The sequence below is a fragment of the Neolamprologus brichardi genome, chromosome 10 (genome assembly GCF_056152115.1).
Source record: "Neolamprologus brichardi isolate AB-2024 chromosome 10, ASM5615211v1, whole genome shotgun sequence".
Lineage (NCBI taxonomy): Eukaryota > Metazoa > Chordata > Actinopteri > Cichliformes > Cichlidae > Neolamprologus > Neolamprologus brichardi.
The window spans coordinates 24,556,242-24,581,226 of record NC_142113.1 but is presented as its reverse complement, the minus strand read 5'-3'; the positions used below and the strand labels follow the sequence as shown (position 1 = coordinate 24,581,226).

General features: G+C 42.3%; 1 protein-coding gene across 3 annotated transcripts in view; it reads right to left on the bottom strand.

Moving 5' to 3' along the window:
• Positions 1 to 24,985, bottom strand: part of tcf7 (transcription factor 7) — a 73,898-nt gene that overhangs the window by 26,501 nt on the left and 22,412 nt on the right. For all 3 annotated transcript variants that reach the window (XM_035905354.2, XM_035905355.2, XM_035905356.2), the window contains exon 4: positions 5,324 to 5,450. In XM_035905354.2, the coding sequence (XP_035761247.1) occupies positions 5,324 to 5,450 (127 nt within the window). The remainder of the gene's footprint in view (positions 1 to 5,323; positions 5,451 to 24,985) is intronic.

Sequence of the window (24,985 nt, the reverse complement as noted above, 5' to 3'; positions counted from 1 at the left end):
CACTTCACGCAAGTCGAGCTGCCCGAGATTCACAGAATTTACAGAAAATGTGACATTTTTGTGATTTATATCGATAGAATTCTTATATCGGGATATGAGATTTTGGTCATATCGCACAGCCCTAGTTTCTCGTGATCAATTTCTCATGATCATCCTCACCCTATGAAGCAAGATCCTGCAATGTAGCCCCTGATTGAGGGTGATTGATAGTCATTTTATATTTCTTTCCATTTCTGAATAATCACACCAACAGGTGTCACCTTCTCACCAAGATCTACAGTGCAGGGCTACAGTCTTGTCCCTCACTTACTCTGACAGCTCTTCGGTCTTGGACATGATGGTGGAGAGATTAGAATGGGAGAAATTGATTCTGTATTTTAAAAAAGTGCTTTATTCTTTCTGTAATTGTTGACTGATCAAATGATTGTAATATGTTTTCCACTGGGCCACACAGGCAGTCAGTAGGAGCCAGAATTGTGTCTGGGTGGTAGGGGCTTAAATACATATTTCAGTCACTGACATACAAATCAATTCATAACTTTTATATTATGTGTTTTTTAAATTTATTTTTATTGATTTTCTGTCTCTCTTCATCAAAATGGAATTACCATAAAATAAATTAGACACCGATCATTTCTTTGTGGGTGAGCAAACTTAGAAATTCAGCAGGGGATCAAGTAAGTATCTCCCCCGCGCTATGTTTTCTGCTGACAACTTTAACGGCCAATTTTAATACACTGAATAAAAGAAGTGAAACATGCTATGAGAAAGATGATGCAACATGTGCATTACTTTAGGGGAAATTAACGGGAAAATTAAGGGGGTTGTAAAGTTGAAATATAGCTAAAGGTAAGGCAACTCCGTATTTAGGCAGCAGTGAAAACAGACAGTGGGTGGTGATGGAAATAACAGAGGAAGTAAACTGTGTGGTGAGAATAAATGACAGATGTAGGCTCTGTGTACAATAAAGGATTTTTAAAAAAGAACATTTATATCTTTAACTGTTTCAAAAAAACAAAAACAAAACAGAAATAAACCCACAAGTATTGTGATGTTTGTCATTAACATTGACGTCCACTCACAGGAATTTCTTATTGCCTCTAATGATGTCACAAAGAGCAGAACAACAACAGGAAAGATGAACTTTCACACGTCGATGGTGCGGTGCTTCTGAAGAAAGGCCCAAGGCCACAAGAAAGATTCAAAAGTAGCTGATTGATTAAATAAATGTAAAAAAACTGTAATCACAGCTCCTTCCTGACCTTTTACTCGAAGTGATGCAGATGACGCAATAACAATCAGAAGCCTGGAGAGTAAGCAAAGTCATCTTAAGGTCAAGAAATCCAGAGGAAATTTGTAACCATAATTTGTTAACTGTTCAACTAAAAGCAAAATAAAAAAGCATAAACAGAGTTTTGTATAAATGACCTCGTTGTTTAACTGAGCTTCTCTCTCTTTTGTGTAATTTTCATCTTAATCTCTTATTGTATATTATTTACTGAGCGGTGTCATTTTTATTTAAGCTATTTCAGTGTTTTGGCTGCTGTAGCACAGAAGCTTATACGTCTTATCTTATCGGCTACCTGTTTTATATTACTGAGGTTTTGCAGTGGGCCTGCACGTTCTGTGATGCCAATAAAACAATTTCACAGGAGATAAGCAGTCAGGCACAAGTGTGTTTTTACATAAACTCTCCAGAAATACATGGGTAAACACAAAGACAACATGCAGCCTCGCCGCAGGACACTTTTTAGCCAGTTTCTCAGCTGATTTCAGACTATTGAGTGGACTAATGTGTTTCACCTCTGATTTATCAATAAAAATTTCCATGTAATGCAAGGCTTTGTTACAGAGGAGCTACATGCAGCCCTGTAGACACACAGAGGACTTAGAGTTGCGTTCGCTGGTGTGTGCTTGGAGAATGCATGCACAGTTGCTGCCCTTGTAGCGTAGTCTCAAACCGGACCAATACGGGGAAGTTCGCATGAAGCCTCACTTTCAAATTTATGTCAGCCCGACCCAAATGGACCCCCACATACTAGCACACGTTGAAGGCTGGGATTTTATACTCTATTAAACATGCTACAACCTTAACTGGGTGGCAGGTAACCCCATCCCTAACCCTTTTTCACACAGAAAACAGAAACTCCAAAAGCAGCCACAGCATGAAAATCAATGCATTTTTCCCCCTCGCCGAGGCTGGTGTTATTTTCCTCCATCAGCTGTGATTTTAAAAATTGGAATGACTGGACTGATGATTGAACTGAGGTGAGGATACCATGTTGACAGTCCAAAGCATGAATCATGTTTGTGTCTGACACAAACCGAGCACAGGTGACCAAGATTATAGGAGTCAACTTGAGAAAAGTTTGCAATCTGATACTTCCGTTACAGTGCTAGTGTCACGAAATGCTCCACCAGACTGATGCGGGTAACTTTAGCTGTCGAGATATTAGAAAGGAAATGGATTTTGCCAAAACGTATTCTTTAGAAAAACGACAGATTCTGGCACACTGCTAGCCTCCTCGTGTCAACTTCAATGATAAAACTCAAGGGGAAAGCAAGTACAGAGCAAGTAGCACTTTGTGATTAAATTACGTAAGCATGGGTTAAACTTTTGCTGTGCAAGTCCACTTGGGACCTCTTAGGTAAACGTTATCAGGTGGTTAGTGGGAGGATTCGTGTATACATCAATGTGTGTTCCTGCTTTTTGTGACTGCGCAGACTTGTTGGGAAGAATTTGCTTTAACATTTACCAACTACACAAGCACCTAGAATAACAGGATTGACTCCTGGGGCGTGCCAGCTGTCCGTGTCTGCAATGGAGGCTTAATAGACACGTGTAAAGATGAAGGGTCAAAGGCCAAAAAAGCCTCCAGAGACCGAGCACTCAAGAGTTAACATATAAAACCAAAGAAATAGCTCAGGTCCCTTTATTTCCCCTTTAAGCAACGCACAAAGAGGAAGAAAGGTGCGCCAAACACTGACATCACTGGTGAGGTAACCCCCGAACCTGTGATCAGCTGACAGACAAAAAGAGAAGTGAGGTAAGGTGGCGTGCGTGCACCACGGTGTTCCTCTGTGGAAGCGTAGCCAAAATAATTCAGGTGAGATGGTCTGAGAAAGGTTAGATGTGGCAGCCAGGTGTTAGTGTGTGTTTGTGTGTGTGTAAGTAACAAACAGGTGGCTCAGTCTGTCATTACGGGCTGAGTCACCGTGTTAGACACACACACACAAAGACACACAGACTCTCTAAGCCAGACAAGCGGGAGTGTGTTTGGAGGAAAAAGGGGGATTTCCAGACGGAACAGGCAGGAGATCGCCCGAGGTCTCGCGCTGTCTCACACCTAATCGGAGCCGATAAAAGACTTTTGTTCTCTGTGATGTTTTTTTTCCAGTCTGTTCTTCACTCTCGTCTCTCGCTCTCAGCCTGTTTCCTCCTCTTTCCTGTTCTCTCTTGGACGTTACCACAGAGGACAAAATCCTTCAATGAATCTCGCACAGACTTTGTAAACTTCAGAGAGTTTATAAATGATTTCCTGAGGAAAATCCAGGCAGCGCTAGAAGACCACTGGATTTCATATCTCCACATCAGGACGACAATTTTAAGGCTCTCAGCAGCATTAAACTGTAACTTCTTTGAACCGTGGGATAGCTACACTGCATGTCGATCTTTTTTTTAGCACCTTTTGCTATGTTCTGCACATGTCACCGTTACACTTTTCATCTTTCTTTGTGACTGATTGTGTTCACAGGGGATCATTAACACTCTTGACTGTTGTTTTACAATGTAAAGCACGACAAACAAAAAGAAATATTTAGGTTTCTTCACACCCCTCGTTCACAGGCGCGTTTTCATATGAGCGTCTGGTTGTTACTGTGAGCCGAAACTTCTATCTCCAGCGGTGCTCACACTTTACCAAGAAACCACAGAATTACATCAAATAATAACTAAATAAATTTTCTTATAGTTTCATTTCTCTGTAAGTTTCCCCCACTGACATACATGATCACGACTTTAGTCAGCCACCATGTGTGAGAACTCTGCATTTCTCCTCCTCTCCCTTTGTAAGGTTAAAGAGCACTACAGAGTAGCTTTGCATGATTCGAGGGTCAGAATAATGCTTATTTATCTTAATGTTTGCCCTTGGTGCATCAGTTCTCACTGTGTCTGAAACAAGCTGTTTTAAGACAACTTTCTTCTGATTGGCTAAAGGCCTGAACAGCAGGTTTCTGGAGTCTTCATCCATGAAATCAACAATCACTGATTTCATGCAGAGGCAATTTTTTATTTTAAAAAATGAGCGTTAACAGGAGTAATAAGAGTGCTTAGCTCACATGGCTCACATGGACCTTATTTAAGCTTTGGCTATTTTTAACAAGAGTATTCACCGTTCCAGCGAGGTTGCACAAGAACAAAAACCATTGCAATTGCATAAACACGTTAATCCACATGGCGTGTTTAAAATAAAAAGGAAATCACCAGTAACCTGCATATGTTTGAGGAGCTTGATGAGCCATCTTCTGGGGAACATGTTCAGCAAACGTGGCCGGTAGTTGTGACATCTCGCACTAAAGCGAAATGCTGCACAAACCCACTGTGCCACCCTCCAGGCCCTGCCACAGGCAGGTCCAAAACCCGATAGTGTTTTAAATGCCAGGGTGTGTTTGTTTGTGCCTTCCAAACAGAGGAGAGTGTGTGTTTGTATGTGTAGTGCTTGCTAAGGAGAACCTTGTGTGCGCTGCTGCAATGGTTTGTGCGATTGTCACCCTAATTGTTTCCATCTTTTTGTGTGAGTGTGTGTGTGGCTGGCTGTCCCTTCAGAAGAGCAGGCCACTTCAGAGAAGCCATGAGACCGCCACAGGCTGACGGAGCTGATGCTGCCACTTCACACACGGAGTGCGTGCCTGTGTCTTTCTATGTGTGTCCATGTTCCAGGCGAGGGGGGGGGAGCCAAAAAAGAAATACTGTGTGCGTGCACATGAAAGAGGGAGTGCGCAAAAATATTACTGGATTAAATTTGTAATATTACATTTCTCGTGTGTGCTTCTGGTGAAGTGACAAACGTGTGTGTGCTGCATCTGCACAGATGTGACAAATGATGTGTCAACAGCACAAACAGTGTGTATGCGGACCGGGGTTTCAGCGACTATTCGGCAGATGTCCCGAGAACGTCTGTGTTTACTTGCACTTGTGTAGAGAGACTTTTTAAATCTAACTCAGCTCCAAAACTACGCCTGTTTAGCTGCGTCCGCATGCGCAAGCCTCCACTAACAGTGTGTGCACAATGTTTCTATAATAGGTGTGCACGTGTGCTCTCACCTGTCTTCTGGCTCATGTCTGTGGGCAGGTGAGGAGAACTCGGGCTGAAGTGATCGTTGCTGTAGGGCAGGAGGGAGGTCAGCGGGTGCATCCCGTGAGACTGCTGTACCACCGAGACTTTGTTAGACTGTTGATGAGACGACAACAACAACACAAATTAATTTAGATGCAAGAAGAACTTTGAATATCCTTCAAGAAGCCTGAGTAGTAGAAAAAACTCTGTTTTTGCCTTATGTCAGAACATTTTGCACAATTCACATTTTCCAAGCAAAAATAAAGACTTTTGCATGTGACAGACATAAAAGAGACCCAGGATGATATAATCTAAGATACACCCATTGAAAAGGAAAAAAAACCCAAAAGTATTTGTTTAAGTTTGGCTAATCAAGTTGTCTGGAATCAAGTCAGGAAAACCAGATGTATCTTAATTTGATCACAGAATCTATATTATTCCAATTACAAATAATGTCTGCAAACTGCATTTTGAGATTTTAAGATTCAGAATCAGCCGTTCGGCCCAACGCTGCTGAACACGATCAAAGAGCTTTGCAATTACACGAGTTTTCCTTTCGTTCATTTGCTTACAAAAGAAATAACAAGATGCAGCCAGACATGAAAAGAATTATTTAAAAATCTGCGTTCTCCTCTTAAATAATTCACTGATGGAAGAAGATGCAAATGTTAAGTGTCTCTGAATTTTGGGGGGGGTTTGCGTGCACTTATACTTCATCCAAGGCTGAAAGAAAAGGAAGAAAGCTGGACATTTTAAACACGGTTGGGAACAAAACAGATGGGCCGTACTTCGCTCACACTGGTTTTCAGTGGAGCGGGGAGGCGGAGGAGGAGGTGCAGGAGGAGGACTATTTGATCGATAAGTCTTTGATGATCAAGTGAGGCTGCGTGTGAGCTTGTTTGCTTTCATGTCTCTGTTTACAAATGGCTTTCAATAACTTACGTGAAATCCAGTTATTACTAATGCTCGCGGCATGCTAGCTGACATACGATATGTCACAGCGGTTTGCAAAGTTGGAAGCAGCTAAGCGGCCGGCCTTGGACAGAATTTCACTGCATTCATTTGAAGCAGGCCCTGTGTGGACTGGTATTGTTTTCTTGGGGAGATTAAATAGTGCTGTTCTGTGTGAGTATCAGTGTGTTTGCGAGCAGGTGGATGTGTGTAAATGTGAGGCTCTGCAGAGGCGCTAATTTTCCTCGGCACGAACATAAAAAAAAAAGAGAGAGAAGTTTTCCAAGCGATTTTATTTTGGACACTGAGATTTATTTGCATGTGTGTGAAGTGTGGAACATCAGCAGTGCAGAGGGCCAGATCTGCTGCTGCTCGCTAGACCCCCCACTGAGTTACAAAGCGAGCACCTTATCACTTAAAGGCAGAGCTTCCACACTGCTACACTGCACATTTACACACACTTTAAACCGCTCCTTTCCGATCAATCAGCATCTTAAAGACTCGCACTGACCACACGCGTGCGCACACACATGTGCGGAAACGGACCCTCATGTGTATGCTGCACGACCGGCAGCGGAGCTCAGATCTCAGAACTGCTACACCGCTTTTTAATGCCGTGAAAACAAAACTGGCTGCTTCTGTTCTCAAGAGCCGAAGGGGAGGTGTGAGGATGGGGCTGGTGATGGTGGTGGGGGGGAAGAAGTGCAGGGGAGCAGGTAGCATAGTAGGAAGGTGAAATGTGGTGATAATATGACCTGCATTCATAATGATCTGAAGAAACAGTGAGACGGAGGACAAACCTCGTGGTTTAAGGATTGTACAAAAAGCCTCTTTCATCACCTTAGAGGCCGAGAACAAAGGCAAGAGAATGAAATCAGCAGGCGTCAAACACTGAGTAGGTTTTAAGGTTATGACCCGGCAGACCAGTATTTTATCAATGAAGATGGGCAGGGGAGCTGCATCGCCTTGCTGGTTTGCATGTCATGTGGTTAATCATGTGGGGTCGAAGACGGAAAGGGGACTGTCTGCACTTCGCCAGCTTAGGATGGATGTGTGAAAACACAGAAGTCTACACAGCTGGTCTTGTGAAGGTTGGACATTAACACTGCATCAGCTCAAACGAGGTGACTGCATTGGCCCTTTCAAGTTAGAGATGGGAAACTGACATTTATGGGAACATAAAAGTAACTCTGAGACAAAACAGACAGACGTGGATACAAAAAATTGCTTCTGGCAAGCAATTGTTTTTTTTAGTTTAATGTGGCGGGCCACATGTAAGTTAAATTATTCATTTGTGTTCTTTTCCACATTTTCTAAATGCTAAAAATCTCCATTAAGGCATTCTACTTCTTATGACTCACTGGGGTCAGATGTTCTCAAACGTCTGTCTTTTAATGACCCTTCTGCTGCTTTGATGGCGTTTTCATTCCCAGAAACACCAATCAGCCACACTGTTACAAACCGCAGCCAACTACCGGATAGATCTGGACTGCGCTGAGGGTTGCACTCTGGCGAATCCTCCGGTTGTTAAAAGAGATCGTGATTTGAGGTGTCTGACGGCTGAGTCAAAACTTTTTGCTTTCTGTCTTTTCCTGCTACTCTCGACTTGTGCTGGTCAGACTCCCTTATGTCCGTTTGCCGGTCTGCAACACGCGCAGTGCGGTGCAGGGAAATGGTCACGTGTGTGTTCACGGTCACACGCTCACATGTCATTAGCGTGGAAACTCCTCACTGTGAGTGAAGAAAGTTCACTCACAGCAAAGTTCGCCAAAGTAAACCACAGGGGGAACCACCACGCAAATTATTTGTAACAACAAACCTAATCAGACACTTAAATCACCCTCAACCTCTTTAGCTAAAGCTAAAACTATTCAGTACTGTGAGGCAGCCACAAGCCAGCAGCCTCGGTATGAGCAATGGATTGAAGCAGTTATGAGGAAATTATGGAGATGACCAAAAAAAGGGAAAAGGGTCAATGTCCGGTTGTCATGTTATAAATATACTGGAATACAATGTAAGTACCTGAGATCTGTTTCGTTCTATAAAGCTGATGCAGTTCCTTTTGTTCTGTGTTTATTTTCAGATGTTTCATTGCGAGATGGGAGCGGTAACTTTCTGCAATTTGGAAAAAACTGTAATTTTTTGATTTACAAAATAATATTTTGCATTGAAGAAAAGCTGCGCTGTCATAGATCTTACAACGAACCAGCCAAGAAAATTGCAAAAATTGTCTTTGTGAAGCGGCAGGGCGCCCTGTCGTGCTAAACAAAGCCCTCTGCTGTAAGGCAATGCTTTTCTTCAATGACAATGATGAGTCCACATGTCAGATGAATGTCAAAGTTTCCCAGCAGAACTTTGCATTCAAATAAGATAATCAATGTTCTTCGACGTCGCCTCTCTGTGAAGTTATTGATGTGGTTGATTTGCATAAATCGTCTCTTGTTATCAACACCGTTTTATGAGCGACACACAACTCTATCCAAGGAAAAGGAAGCATTTTATTTTTGCATTTTTTCTTCACATTCAGCAGTATCACTGACATTTTGCAGGGAAAATCCCCAAACGATGCAACTGGCACTGGCGGTGAGTGGCATAAGAATGCGGAGGTTCTCAAACTGCACCGGGTGTAAAACTACTGCCTGGATGACCTAGTGGAAAAATATGGAGCGCTGTGTCGAATGAATGTGATTTATGCAGGGAAAATAAACAAGAGTTTGCAAAGATAGCATGCTGATTTTTTTTTCTTCTTCTCTCTCTCTTCACTAAAATTGAATTTGGGTCCTTTTTTATTCACAAGGGTTGATATGAACAGTAGAGTTAGATGAGGCCTTTGGTTGGGGGAAAACTAGAAAAAGTTTCAGAACTGGTATAGCTGGTAAAAAGGTTGCATGACATTAAAAAAAAACTTTTCCTGTAATAGGAGTCAAAACCACAAGTAAGGCAATGAATGTTCATGAGCACCAACAAAACTCTACATGATTCTTCACGTTACAGAAAAAAGACCGCCTGGGACAGAAACGCAGAGGCTAAATAACATCAATACTCAGCAAGTGTGACTTTTCTGCACACAAATCACACTCGCATACAGTTTGCGTACAGACACATACGCACATCTTCTGCTTCTCGGCAGATCCTTCATATATGGGGCGAAAATGCACACATGCGCGCACACGCACACATACGCACATGTGCTCAGGGCTGCTAGGAGCCTTCAAAAGTAGCTGTGGCTCTGTTTCACGTGCTGAGGTTGATTTAGCCGTTTTGCTGTAACATTATAGCCGCAAAATCGTCCATTTATGTTTCCTCTCTTCCTTGGGGTAATTAGCCGGCCTTGAAGTGGCTTTCGCTGTGCCTTCCTTTTTTTACACACACTCAGGGAGGCTGACTGAGAGCACTCATTTAACCCATAATTATCAACCCCTCTGTGTTTAAAAAAAAAAAAAAAAAAAAACCCAACCCCCCGCACGCACACATAACTTACACATAATTACCTTTGCTGAAACAGACAAGCGTGTACATGCATGTGTGGGACACACACACGCAAAAGACATCTCCGAGACTGTAAACCTGCAGCTATGTTTTTGGTAAATTGGAGAAAGAAAAAAAAGGAAAAGAAATAGACACACATGTGTCGGTGCACGCGCAGACAAACAGATGAGGGAAAAGTTCATTCACCCTTTAATTTGCAACAGTTGAGTTACCCACCACTTCAGACTGAGATACATCCAAGCGTTATAAATTTATGGTACAGATCAATATTAAATACAGAGGGAAGGGGGGGAGTTAACTGTGGCCAACTGAACCCTGAGTTTATTTCTTTAATAGGATAATAACATGCATATGGGCCCTTTCGCCTATAGAAAGTGCTGATCGTAACTCAAGGCCAGTCTGTGGTCTTATCAGATACCCAGAATCTGTGTTGCCGGGAAACAATGTCAGCCACGCCCTCTTTCTGCGGTGACTGACCAGGTGGGTGCACCTAAAAATGCATAGCTGTGCATACATTTATCTCTCGGTGCATTCACATCCCCTCTTCTGCTGATTTAATCTGCATTCACTGCTGATGGGAGTTTGTTGTGGTGTGCAGCAACGCTTCTAAACTCACTACTTTTAAAAAGAGACATGCAGGTAAACCTGCAGTTTAGTGTGAGGACGCTCAAAAGGAATCTCTTACTGTGGTTTCAAGAACCACCTGTAACCGTGTCACTATGCCAGGATGCGTTTTGGCGCACGTCTCACGAAACACGAGTTCCTGCTGCAGCGGCCGAGCTCTGGTTAAACCGGGTAAACTACATCAATCGACCGGCCGTGCACGAGAAGAAACTCGGTGTCGAACCCCAGCGAGAACGGCTGCGCTGAATAATAATAAGCTCCTATTTGTTGATTACATCAAAGATTTAAATACTTCAAAGACGCGATTACTTAAAAAAATTACAATTAAACAGCACCACCTTTTTAAGTGCGTCAGGAAATCGTGAACGTGGTCCTCAGTGTCTCTGTAGTCTCATTTCACTTGAAAGGCCTTTGAATTATCAGCATATTGTTGCTGCCTTTTATCTCCTCTCTATTTGAACAGAAATCTGCGGCTGAATACAAGAATTAATGGGATCTCAGACATCACTTGTTTGTAATGACGGCCCTCCACCTTGACCCTCGCACACGGAAGCATCTCGCATACACACGTGTGCAAACAAATGCACAGACACACGCACACGCCTTGATTCAGAAGATCTTATAGTGGGGAAAAAACCCCTCCTTTAATGTATTCTTTAGTTTTCAGATGACACACTAAGTAGCTCTTTAGATTTGCAGCGGAAATTAAAGCCTCCTCTCGCTCGAGAGTGCTTTTAAATTTAATGTCTTTAATCTCACATTTCATGGAGATTGCACTTTCAAAACGTTCATTCACTCTTTCTTTCACCGTCACCCTTTGCCCTGGCATAGCGGAAATTTGAAAAAAGAAGGTATAAATGATTAAATAGAAGGTATGGACAGTAGAGCTGATGCGATCCTTTCAAGTGGCTGCAATCAAACTGTTGTGCAGAAGCTTTCTTATGATGCTATCAAATGAGTTGAGATTTTACTGACTAGATACAGATACAAACCTGACAACTGACAAACTTTATATTCACAGTCGGTTTTATATTATGCTACAGTGTCATTTCCACTTTCTGTGGTTTATGACCACTAAATTCTTGAAGGCTAATACTGATACTAATCAAGCCTTTGTCATTTTAATTTGGGTCATTCTCGCTCTGGATGGAGCAAAAGGAAAGTGAAAATTGAAGAACTGAGCTTTTGTTTGGAACGATCCGGCTATGAGAGAATAAGCTGGAGGAGAAGCCGGGATTATTTATGTTGCGTGGAAGCTAAAGCCGTCTCCAGCAGTTTGATGCAGAAGCAACACACCGAGGTTTTGTTACCTATGATCATTTCACACTGATTAAGCAGTGCATTTGAATTTTTTTCCAACTATCAAAGACACATAGCTTTGCACAGAGAGGTCAGAGGGCAGGGTCGACCGTCTCGAGCACAACACGCACCAGACGCACAGACACGCTCTCGCTACGTGAATGACTTTGGGTTTATGGGTAAACAGGAGCGGGGGGAGATTAAAAAAAACCTGAGCGTAAAGGCGCGGTAAAATTCCCCACACCTGCATGCAGAGAGCAAGTGCAAAACAGAGAAGCACTACAGAAAAAAAGAGACAGAAAAAAAATGAGAAAGAGGGAACATGAGGTGGCAGTGCCTCACTAGAGACCAGAGAATTTGTGTTTGTTTGATCCCATGGAAAGTCCTGTCCTAGATCAGACTTGATTTTCAGATGAGATTAATGTACGTGCATGAAAACGCACGCAGCTATACGAAATGTATAACAATTCTGAAACTGGCCTGTGTGTGTTTGAGCACACGATTATGATTAATGTGTTTCTGCAAAAGAAACGGCTGACAGAATTTTGACGAACCGCCAGAAAGTCTTACTTTCTGCACGGAGACTGAAATTTACACAGATCTACATGAGAGGATGCACACATACACACGTTTTTAGCTTCCAGAATATTTAACCTCGCGAACCATTTAATTTACGCATTCAATCTCCTTGCGGTATCAAATACTTCAGCAGGTTTTGACAACTCTCTCTTCCGTCGTTGCTCGAGCCAAGCAGACAATCCTGCCTTCCACACAGTACAGTTACATGCAGCGCATTATTAAATATAATGCCTCTCGGATCACTTATTTATTTACTTTTGAAAACAAGTCTGCAAACAGTTTATTGCCAGCAAGTGTTTCAGCGAGCATCACGTGCAGACCTGATGTCAGTACCTTTTCTCTATCTGCTCTGCAGAGTACATTTACGGAGCACAGTTGTCGCACCCTCTCCTCTGCCATCGAGCCACCCTCCTCTGCCCTTCTTGACCCCCCCCCTAAAAACCCTTCCCACCCCAGCAGTAAATCCTGAGTAGCGAGCACTCTGTAGGTCCCCCCAATCTGGAAGTCATTGCCTTCTCCCGAGTCAGGAGCCGAAAATGAGAGCCTCTTAGTAGGAGGTTTGGGCAACATCAAAGCCTAGGCAACCATAACAACGCAGCTATGTTTAAAAAAGGACCAAACACCCCCCACCAACACCACAACAAGCCCGCCCACTCCCCAATTACACACACATACGAGCACACACACACACATCAATACTCGTATACATGCATGAATGCATGTAAGCATGGACACGCCTAGTGGAGTGCATGCAAGTACACACACACACACACACACACGCTGTTGCACACTGTCGTCCACTGCTGCCACACACCGCTGGAACATCTGGGCTGTGGCCAGGATGAATCAGTAAGCAGCAGACAGAAATATTTGTACGCATGTGTGTCCATATGTATTACTATGCATATTAAATTTTAAAGCTAAATGTAAAAATGAATGAAAACGATGATTTCAGTGTCAGGATGGGAGCTTGATTTGAAACGTGAGGGCTGCTTTTCCGGTTGTTAAGGAGGATCGAAGAAACAAAACACGTTTTCTTCGGGGTTTTGCATTAGTATTAATCTAAATACGAAGAGACGGAAAAGATGCATTTGATCTTTTATGTTTTTATGCTGTTTTCTCACATTCTGAGCTAGTCTCAACTTCAGCAGCAATACACATCCCCCAACCTTCTATTTCCTTTTTTTCCCTGTCTGCAGATTTGACTATATACAATTTAGAGCCCAATTTTTAGAACCTTTTAGTCCCTTTTTTTTTGCTCTTTACAGTATTTTGTTTCTATTTTGCAGAGACTGGATGGCTATGGCTCGAGAGGTACAGCAGGTCATCTACTAATTGAAAGGTTGGTGCTCCAGTCTGCAAGGCAAAGTATCCTGAGGCAGGACGTTGCACCCGCAGCTCCTGATGCATTCACTGGAGTGTGTGTGAATGTGAGATAGAAACGCCTTAGATGTAGAAAAATGTGAATGAGACACATTGTATAAAAAAAGCACTTAAAAATGAAAAGAGCTACATAAGAAGCTGTCTTTATCCATCTTTCCTTCATCCTTGTCTTTAGATTTATGTACATAATGCAAACTAATTATTCATTTCAGATATTTAAAAATACAAATGATAAAAATAATAACTATTACTATTTTTTATCATATTCCCCCTAGCTACAACCTTTCCTTCCACTTCTACCACTGCTACTTCCACTCCTAATATTTATACATAATAATAGGACCCCTAATATTTGTCTAATCTTCGCCCATATTTGCTCCTGTTGAACGTCCTTTTTTTGATTCACGATTCACGTCGTATTTTTAAGAGTGACGACCTTCTCACAAGCAAAGTTCTGTTCATTTCTTTTGTTCGTCAGCGGCCCTGGGAGGAGAATAAGTGACGGCGGCAGCAGTACTAGTGGTTGAGGCTGTAGCACTGCCAAAGCTTGCCAAGCAGCTGAGATGGGACGTGTAGGGAGCTTCGCTGTAGCATCGCAGTGAGGCAGCGCTCTGCTGCAGTTGGCTCCGGGCCCTGGATATGACAGGGTGCAAAAGGAAATTCGACTGCTGTGATGGCATTTAGAGATGAGTTATCACTCCCTTAATGAGTGGACGGAGACAGACAAGCGGGCAACTTTCTCCTTCAGACTGCGGCGGCAGTTTCACTCTGCACAAATTACCTCTAATGATTGGTCCTACAGAGAGCTAATTAATGGTGTACTTGTTTATTTCGATCAGAGCGTTCCGCAATCAACGAGTTGTTTGTGACATCCCGGCGATAGTTTGCAACAAAAATATTGACACACGGAGTCGGCAGGAAATGAGGCGACCACGCAAGGCATAAATCCTCTTTGACACGCACTTCCTCCAGGGTTTTGGTTCACTCGAACAATACATACTACGACTACTTCAGGCCGCAGCCCTGTTTGTCCGTCTTGTGGGAGCCTGTTAGCAGAAGCAAAAAAATGTAGCGGTTTGATAAGAGCATTGTCAGAAAAGGCGTCTTTGTTTGCATTTACTGTCAGCCAAGCCAGACGGGATTGTTCCCGATCTGTAACTTCGATGTGTTTATCTGACCTGATTTATCTAGTGGCTTTGGTGATGGACTTTTTTTTTTTAACCCACTCATCAAGATGTAAACAAAGTCAAGAAAGTGACCTTTTGGAGAATCTCCTACCTACTGTACTGGTTGAGAGTTGAGATCTTTATTTTTTTAAAGGATTTTTTTCTTCTTCTCAAAGATCCCCAAAGTGTGATACTGATCCCGTCTGCAGGTTTATGTGGTCCCGTCCCCCCCTGCTGAGATGACTGAGCGAGTCTGTCGCTCACTCATTGTGAAACCTTTCCTCTATGGCTGCAGAGCACAGCTTTCACTCAGCCTAAATACCAGACCATGTGCCCAAATGGGAAATGCCGCCACACATGAAAAAAACCCCTGCAGTGACGCGCTTCCTTTGTGCCAGTATCTATTTATTACACAAATATGGCCACCCAATACCACATTAAAAGACTCTCACAGGTCATAGTGAAAACACTTCCCCCCCGCCCCTCCTTTCTAGATGAAGAGAGATTCAGCGGCTCTCTCAATTACTCTGATTCTTTCTCACTAATTCCCTTTTTTGGTTTCAAGAAAAGATTTACTAAATCTTGTAATTATCAATCGAAACATTGCTCCAGCGAATCGAGAAATCTCTGTATGTCACTACTTGAAAACCGGCTGTTCGGCGCGTTTCGCTCTTGACGGCTACACTGCTGGGAGCTCAAGTAAGCGCAGTGGTGAAACTTAATGGTTTAAGTGATGGATGGGCTTAAAGTAAAGAAGTGAAAAATGTGCATTTTAGTGTGCATTTGGATGGCCTACCTCATAATGAACTCCTAACTCAACTACTTAAGTTTAAAGCTACAAAACACTCCTCAGAATGTCTTCTGACACATGAAGGGGGAAAATGCTGATTTCAGTTTGTTTTTTGTCTCACCTACAATTTTCTAATGTTACGCATCACGCATTGCCACTTATTGCGCACTGCTATCAGCTCTGGACATTTTATTCCACTTTGTGAACTTTTTATGTCTTTAATGTCCAATCTGTTAATTGGAGAAACAGCTTACAGCTCTAACACTGCTGACCAGTAACCAGTTTCTGCAAGAAAAAGACTTTAAAACACTGCTTTCCTTGCCAACTTCTGTGCAGAGAGTGCTCACCATATATGCCAGCCAATGAGAATCTATTTAAAAGCTATTAAAGTTGTCAGAATGTGCTTTTCTAATCCCTGGCACACACTACACAAATTCACTTAAAATGCTGGATGTGGTAAACATATAGAAAGTCAAAGATCAGGCTTTCCAATGCTCTAAATGTTTAGCCTTCTCTTATATCTGTGCGATGTCCCCCCCCCTCAAGTTTGTGAAGGACAGCCAATCACAATTAAAGCTGCTTACAGTTAAGGGGGAGTCAAATCCCTTACAAAGTGAGAGGGTACAACAAAGGCAAGTATAGGATAAATAGGGATTATTTTGAACTTTGAATCATGCAAAGCTACGCTAGTATCTGGAAATGAACACAATTGTGTACTTTAAAGACTTAAATAACACACAAACATACACTTTTTTTCCTGAAATGCACTTCAATATATATAAGACGTTTCCCTTCCAGCACACGCAACTGTCATGTGTTGTGTCTGTGTTTGTCGCGTCGGGGCGTTGACGAGGGGGTCATACATGGCTGACTCTACATATAAGCCAACTGCTTTTGAGTGAAGTTTTTGGGGAAGCGGGCGACTCAATCAGCTTATATGCTTTCTGCCCTCCGGGTCACCGGTTTGCTTCACATGTACGGTGCTTTCTGTCTGATCTGCCGCTTTGATGTTTCTATCGAAATCATCTCATCCCCGTGGCGTTTGTGTTACGGGACGTATTGAAGGCCACGCAAAAGAAATAACCGGCGGGCAGAGCGCGCTGAATGGCCTTAACATCCCCCAAACCCAAACAGAAATATTTATTTTTATTTACATGCACTCTATGGGTGATTTGGCAAATATGAAGGGATATCTACTTTTTTGAAAAGTGAGAAGTTTTTGCACAAATTTACATTTGATTTGCATAATATATTTCCCTCATTATTGCTGTGAAAACACAAAGTAAAACACTGACCAGAACCAGAAAAAGTTTTTCTTAGTGGCATTACTTTCTCATATTGTTGAATTTGAACATTTAATGAAAAAAGGCTGAATTTTTTGTTTTCCTTGTAGTTGCTCACTCTTTGTTGTATAGATGTGTTGTTTGATAGAAACCAAATGTCTATTTATTGGAGTTCTACAAGGTCAAGGGGTTTTTTAAAGAAAAGAAAATTATTACAACTAAGGATGTCACTAATAATTATTCCAATCATCTGCAAAGATTAAACAATTTACAATGACAAACACTCATGACATTTTATTTCAAAAACAGAACTAAATCATTTTCTTTTGAAAGCTTCTTCTACTTAACAAATGGCACAAAATATATTATAGCAAATTCATTTTGCTATATGTCATAATATGTCATACGGGAAGGTACTTATCTAAACCGTTGGAAACCTCAAAAATCAAGTTTTCAAGAATAACAAAATACCAAACACTGTTAACTGATTATTCATACAGCTTTAGATATATTTTCTTTTTAATCACCTAATGAATCACTGCAGCTTTGCCTGTCTGTTCATGGAAATAAACATGAAACGGATTATTTCCACGACCATACGCTTCTGGCTTTCATGCTACCAGCTAGACGAGAAGATTGGTTTCTTATCATATCTCATAAGTGCTGAGCTAAAAACAGCTAAAGAAGCAGCTAACATGATCATTTAAAGAAGTGAAAACCCCCTGCAACACTTGCATAGAGTTACATAAAACAACTTTATTTGAACTGGCCTATAAATACGGTTGACTCTCACACATCAGCAGGCAGCTTTTTATTATAAATGAACTGTAACTTGTCGCTGTACAATGACTTGCATGTCAAAAGTGATATTTTATTTATCAGTAGATAAGAAAATTCTTGAAAGCTGAAGATTCGAAATAAAGGTACAGATGATTTATCTGTTCGTTATTTCAACTTTGCTGTAGACTTCTTACAGTCCCAAAAAACATAAAGTGCCCCGTTTGTTTGATTGTCACTACAAGACAATTTAGGTGGTGAGAGGGAGAAAAAATAAACCCAAACCCAGCCAAACAGCACACAAACCAGCAGACATGTACACTGATTGGAAGAGGTGACTCACAAACAGATGACATCAGGAGCGAGCCCAAGCCCCGAGGCTGCTGTCCAATCAACGCGCGTTCTTTTCATTGTCTTCTTAGAGATCAAGCAGTCTGACTGAGGAGCACTTAAAGAGCCATCTTTCACCAAAGATTACAGTTGCTGCAACAAACAGTTTTGAAAACAGGCTTTTCATCAGCGGTAACCAGTGTGGAAACTCAGATACTAAACAGTTTGAAAGGGTTTCGCAGAAGTCTCAGTGCATGCTGACATGCATTCAACAAAGGGAAGGGGGGCAAAGGGTCCCTGACAATGGCTCGACACTGAAATTCCTTCTGAAAGGCTGCTTGAGCCATCATTTCATTTGACTTTTGAATCTGTGCGACAGACCAAAACAAAAGATTTTACAGGGGAAAAAAAGGAAAATAATGTAATAAAACAATCATCTGGGTCCTTAAAGTGATTCGTTACCTGAATCACATGTTGCTCATGTCCCATTTAAGGACAGCTGATCACTGATTTAGTGTGCGTGTTTCAATAACATGTGCTTCGGGACATTAGGAGGGGATCGTTTAAAAAAGTATCTGTATTGGTAGCAGAAAGACAGAGTTAGTGAGCTGGTTATTGCTTAAAAAACTGCTGAAACAGTTCATATGATCATACAGTTCATTTAGGGAGACAAAAAGAAGACATGGGTGGATGTGACAGATGCAGGAAAAGCACGGAAATGACAGGATGGAGTGAAAAGTAGATGGATGGAAGTGTAGAGGGAGGGGTGAATGTGACTCTGTCTCTCCCTCGCTCCTTTCATGTTCTAATTTATGCTGTCTGATTAATTCCTTTTACCCCAGCGGCTGGAGTGATTCCTCTGGATGTCCCACCCGCCTCCTACCCCCAACCCCACCCAGCTCCCAGCAACTTAACCTGCTCTGCTCTCCCTCTCTACTGTACCCCCTCTTCCCCTCTCAGGCCCACTTGCTGAGCTAGCCCCCCTCCACCCCTCTCTTTCTGCTCACCACAGAGCAGCCAGAAAACACAGGAGGAGTGCCGTAGCCATGGTAACCATAACACCGCTTCCACCGCAGGTTGCAACAAGTCTCCGCCACCTAATCTGAGATCTGCTGCGCCACTTGTTTCGATTCCACAGACAGAATAATGCGAAGTTTAGTCATTAAAGGGTAAGTTCACCCAAAATAAAAACCAAAAAACAATAATAAGACGTACTTAGCTTCCTCTTTCATCCACTGCAACAGTTTTGATTTGTCAATATGAGGCGTCAGGGGAAAAAAAAGCATGAATTTTCTGGGTGGCGAAATGACTCTCTAAAGCAGCTTTTTGTATCCAAAGATGACTCATTTTGATCACTGACTAATTGCATGACTCATTTCATTAAATATTAACTGTTAGAACTGACTGTTAGCTTTTTAAAAAAAAAAAAAAAAAAAAGTTTTTATATTTATAAGAAGTATTATGGGGTGGGTTGGCACGGTGATGGCATCAATTCCCAGAATAAATTTTGCCGCTTATAAAAATCTCTCTCTTTCTCACTTTCCTTACACTTTCTTTACATCATCAAAAAAAATGTTAATTTTAAAGATTACTAACTTGTTACTCGAGTCTCCTTATTTCTGAGAAATGAGAAGATTAGAAGAAATCAATCTAGGAAGTTTAATCAGGAAGCGCAAGGAAAGAGAATCTTTGAAAAGGTGAAAGGCAATTTAATTGTTTGGGTTTTTTTTAGATCAACTCAGTCTGATGGAAAAAAAAGGTTAAATTGAACCGATTTTGTGTGAATAAACTGCAAATCTAAATAAATAAATATGTATATGTATATTACCTGAGAGCTCTGGTAGCATGTGACCTGTCCAAACAGGCAGAAGTTTAAATCTAAAGAAATTTATAGAGCTCTCACTTTACTGCTTCAACCAGGGCATTAAAGTTGTGCTTTTCAAAAAAATAAAACCAAATAATTGAATGTTACAAGACTGCTTTCAGGAGAAGAGAACGGTTTCAAGTTGAAAACTATACTCTGGAGTTTCATCCAAACACCTGGAAAAACAGCTTTGGTTTTCCTCTCGACTCATTTATCGTTATAAGTTGTTGTTACCACAAGTGGTTTGGCTTGGTCTCTGGGGGGGATTCGATGCTTTTCTGTAGGATGGATAACGTCTGCAGTCAGTGACTGTTACACAGCTGCATCAGTGTCCCTGAGCAAAAGTCTGAAGTGAAAAGAGAGAAAAAACAGAAAGAGCGAATATCCTCTCGTGTCCCTTTAGCGCTGCAACTACGCAACGCGCGACTGCTGGAACATTTTCATTGTGATTTAATTCGGTTAGTAAAGACAGGAAATCTGATTTCTACGAGAAAACCTGTTAATATGTCGGCTTCACAAATTTGATCGCATAATATCAATACTGTTATATCATCTCTGCCTTTCCCTGTGGTGGTTCAGATCAACTAAAAGCAGAAATGCTATAAACATGATTTTAATCTCCCGGCTGGATGATGGGATATTCCCTGTGTGTTGAGTCCAAGCCATGACGGTAAAACATATTCCTTTTTTCTCTCGCTATGATGCTGAGAGATGCACTTCATGTGTCTGGCAAACATCCTCGCTGTAGTTTGACTGGCTTGAATTATAGATAGGAGACGCGAGCCACCCGCTGCTTGTTTGTTTGCTCGAGACTTTGAGTAAGCAGAGGGAACGCCAAAGGACCCGAGAGAGAGGGAGAGATGAAACAAGAGACGGAGAGAGCAGCAAAGACGAAGAAAGGATGGAGGAAAGATGGACAGAGCGGGAAAAGACAGAAAAGGAGAGGAATGCAATCTACAGGAGCTCGCTGAGCACTGTCGAGGTTGGGAATCCTGAGGAGGCCATCTGTGCTGCTGATACAACAATCTGCATAAAAAACGAGCTGAAAAGACCGTCGACATCCCGCGCTGCGACATTTGGTAGCGTGTTTGTAGCCAGTTCCCAACATTTCTCATCAGACGTGTTGCGTTTAAGTTTAGAGGCTGATTTTAGACACTAATATCCATCCAGGTATATGATGAGAAATTTAAAAAGCTCATCAGAAACAGAAGACACAAGAGATATTATTAGAGGCAAAAAGAAATGAGCAAAAACAAAAAGAAGCAAGCAAAGCAGTAACACAGAAACAGATGCACAGTGATGGTAATGGGAGCAGAAAACAGCCCGTTTCATAGTAACCATACCCGCAGCCATAATAGTTTGTCGCCAAGTGCCATCTTACATCACTGACCGCCGGTCCCTGCGCTGCACCTCAGCGGCGGTTCTTCTGAATCCAAGGGGGAACCCTCCTCTACCCATCCAGATTACATTACACATGGCTCAGGGCTCTGATGTGGCTTCAGATAGAGAGCATACAAACCCCGGCCTGCAACCACACAGCCCAGCTCAGCTCAGGCCCCATCCTGTGGTCTCCATGCTATGAAAGAATATTTTTGAATGCCTTTAACATTTCCTAACTGTACTCCCCCCTGCTCCACATGCTGCTCTCATTTAGATTTTTTTTTAATACTGGGGGGGAGTCCAAAAAGCGCCGGTGGCTGTGACAAGTGGCTCTGAAGGGATGCGAACACAGTTTCATAGGTTTTTAGGTTTGGACAGAAGGCTCTGGTAAGAGTGGAGACGAATCAAGGATAACTAATCAGCATCACAGATGAGGTTTCCTTAAATTTGCATTACAAAAAGCATCAGACTGGAGATATATTAACACTATTTCCCTTATACAACCAGGACAGATGAGTAGAGATGAGTAGTAGTGGTAGAACTCCATTATATGGGACAAAATTATAGAAATCACAATCCTGGAATATATAATTGAAATTAATGTGTGGGCAACAAACAAATGACATTATATATAATTTTATAGACCCACATGCTTTTTAATGGATTGAGCAGAGAATCTGATGAGGAAATAAACAGTGTAATGAAAAGCTAGGAGGCCAAAAGATTGAGAGAAAAACACCCAAAATTACAAAGAGATTGGGGGAAAAAAATGTAGACAGACAAGAGGATACAGATGTTAATGCACATAGGTACAAATAAGCATTGTGCAAATGCAGGCCTAAAAAGATAGATGAATAATCGTGGTGTTATAGTGGCAAACATGTAGACAAACAGACTCCTACTAATGGAAACAGCTGACCAAAGGAAGCTCGGCGCACACGCATGCACGCACACCATTACAACATCGTCAGCTCCCACCCTTTTCATCCATCCCTCTTCTACACATCAATTAAATCTCTTTCCATTGGCCGGGTCTTGTACTATATTAGCACCCTACCTTCCCTCTCTGCCTCTGAGTGAGTATCTCTTTAATCTTCAGGAGATGTTACCATTGATGGGCCTATTGATTTGATGTTGCGCCAGCTGCTTTTATCTCCAGGATCTCAAAGAGGTGTGCGAGAGAAGAGATGCACTCCCCACCAGGTCCAACCAAGCAGACTGGGGTTTTTTTCTCTCTTCTTCTTCTTCTTCTTCTTCTTTTTTTTTTTACAAGACTTTCTTAACCTGAGGTGGTCGGAGCCCTTTTAAGAGATGGGTTGAGAGATCATTTACTGACTTTGGAAATTGTAGAATCATTGATAGTGTTTATGCAAATGCGACTATTCTTAGTTTATCCTTGATAAAACAGCCTAAACTTAATATCAGTTCGTAAATGAGGTTAAAGACGGTTTGTTTTGTATCACCACGCAAACCTAGCGCGTGAACTATGAGCCACCACACTCTGGATTTTACCTCATTTTGAGCCTTTACTGGCATCACGTAACTCAGTCTAAGCATGACATTTCATCTGAGACAGTGACATTTACCATATCAAATCAAAGCAATGAGACTACCGTTTTCCCACATCAGTGTATTTGAATGCAGAAAAAAAAAGACATATCACAAATCATCAGCAGTCTTCTTTTGAAGTCAAACCGTTTAGATCTGATGTTTTTAACATACACAAGACTCCAAGGAGAAAAAGAAAAGGGTTCGCTCTCGGTTTGGACCAAAAAAGACGAAGAAGGAAAAAAAAAACAGTGTCGAGGATTTCGACACAGCCCCGCTCAGCAGGAGTCCTCTGTATTTGTTGGTAGAGCGAAGCGAGGGCGCTACCATCCAGCTGACCACATGTGGAGCTCGTCCAAAACCCTGCGAGAGCCAGCGCTGGTGCGTTTCGACCACAGAGCTGCATGCACGGGCCCGCGGGGCTTCGCTGTGCGGCAGCAACACAGAGGCCGCCTGTCACCGCGTGCCATCTCTGTGGCACAATGCTCTCTCTCTGCCCTACCGTGTCCATGTATTTATGTGTTTGCACCACATGTGCACGCTCGCATGTATTTATGCGTATCGTGTTATTACTTTCCATCTGTTTGGGACCATGTTTTATAAGTCGATGTGCACGTATCGTTGTGTGTTTGTGTTAGGGTCCCTGGAGAGGGCATGGCACGCCTGTGTTTTGCAGCGCGCCTGCCAAAAGCTACCCGGCTGGCTTACGGGGCTAGGGTTGATATTCTGCTATCGATCATATGTACAAATAACATGGTGACTTACCAGCAGTGTGTAATTATCACCCCCCAAAATAAAATAGCTGGCTCTACTTAGGGACTCTGCCTTCCAATCAACTTCGGTCATCTGCGCACTTCTGCACTTATTTTTTTCGACTTCTTCTTCTTGTACTCCTCACGCATGACTTCCCTCTGTACACCTTTAAGTTAAAAAAAGACGAAGAAAAGACTTTCCTTGTGGGTGTCATGTGGGAACTGAGGTCGCAGAAGAGTTTCTGTGTCAGACACTCCTGCAATTTTCCACCTCAGGAGTTTGTACGATTTCTTTAAGGCTTCTTCCACAGCTGTGGTGGGAACAAAAGCAGCAGCAGTGTGGGGTAAAGTGCATCGAACTTCACGACGCTGATAAGTATGTCACTTCCAGCTATGACTGTCCAATCTGTCCGTAACCATAATGTCATGTGGGACCAAAACCACTGACTCGGACAGTCGGGATCGCTGAAGTCTTTGATATGTGATCTGTTTCACTAAATTAAAACATATTCATTCAGTGCCAGCTCACAACAGCAGTATGTGTGGAAGAGTTTACAGCGTCTTCATCTATCCAACTTCATTCTGTCTGTTTAACAAAGTAAACAAACATACAAGTGTTAACCAAAGTGACATCGTTCACCAAAGGTCATGTCTCTGCCTCGAGGGGGTCGTCATTTTTAAACAACTTGCCCTCTTCTCTTTAAAAAGAGAAAAAAATTAGGTACGGTTTGATTCTTTAAATCAACAACAACTGGAACAGCTCATCTCAAGACCAGACCAGGCCTCACGGACTTTATCAGATGGATTTATTTATTTATTCATTTTATTTCTTTTGCTCCTCTGCCACAGAAAATCTCTCTTTTTTGCTTCTTTTATGACGGAAAATTGATGACTGGTATGCGACTATAATGGTCCTTCAACCATTTAACCAATTTATTCTTGTCACTCATCCATTCATTCCTTCTTGTCCTTCTTTTCGTGCTCTCGTTCGTGCATTCTTCTGCCCGTCCCTCTATCATTCTGATCTATCCATCTTCTCTATAAAAACGTCTAATGTTTGCGTCTGTGGTCGGCTGAATTGTTTAGCCGTGATTTGTAATGTAAATATGCGGTTGCGTATGAGAGCATCGCTCCCTCTTGACGCCGCCTGAACATACACACACAAGCGCGCGCTTGCACACACATGCGAATGCACACTGCATATTCAGAGAGCAACCAGCAGCTGCCTGGCTCAGCTCTGTTACTCTTACTAAGCCATAATTGTTCCCGGGCCTCTCCTCTCTCAGCGCGGGTCCACCCGAGCCAAGCGGCTAACCATGAGCAGCCCTTATGGCTCGCTTCGCCTTCAGGCTTGGACTGCCCTCGATGGAGCCGACAGTCTCCATCACAGGGCAGTCTTAGATGATTAGTAAGGCTACTTAGCTTTCTTAGTCA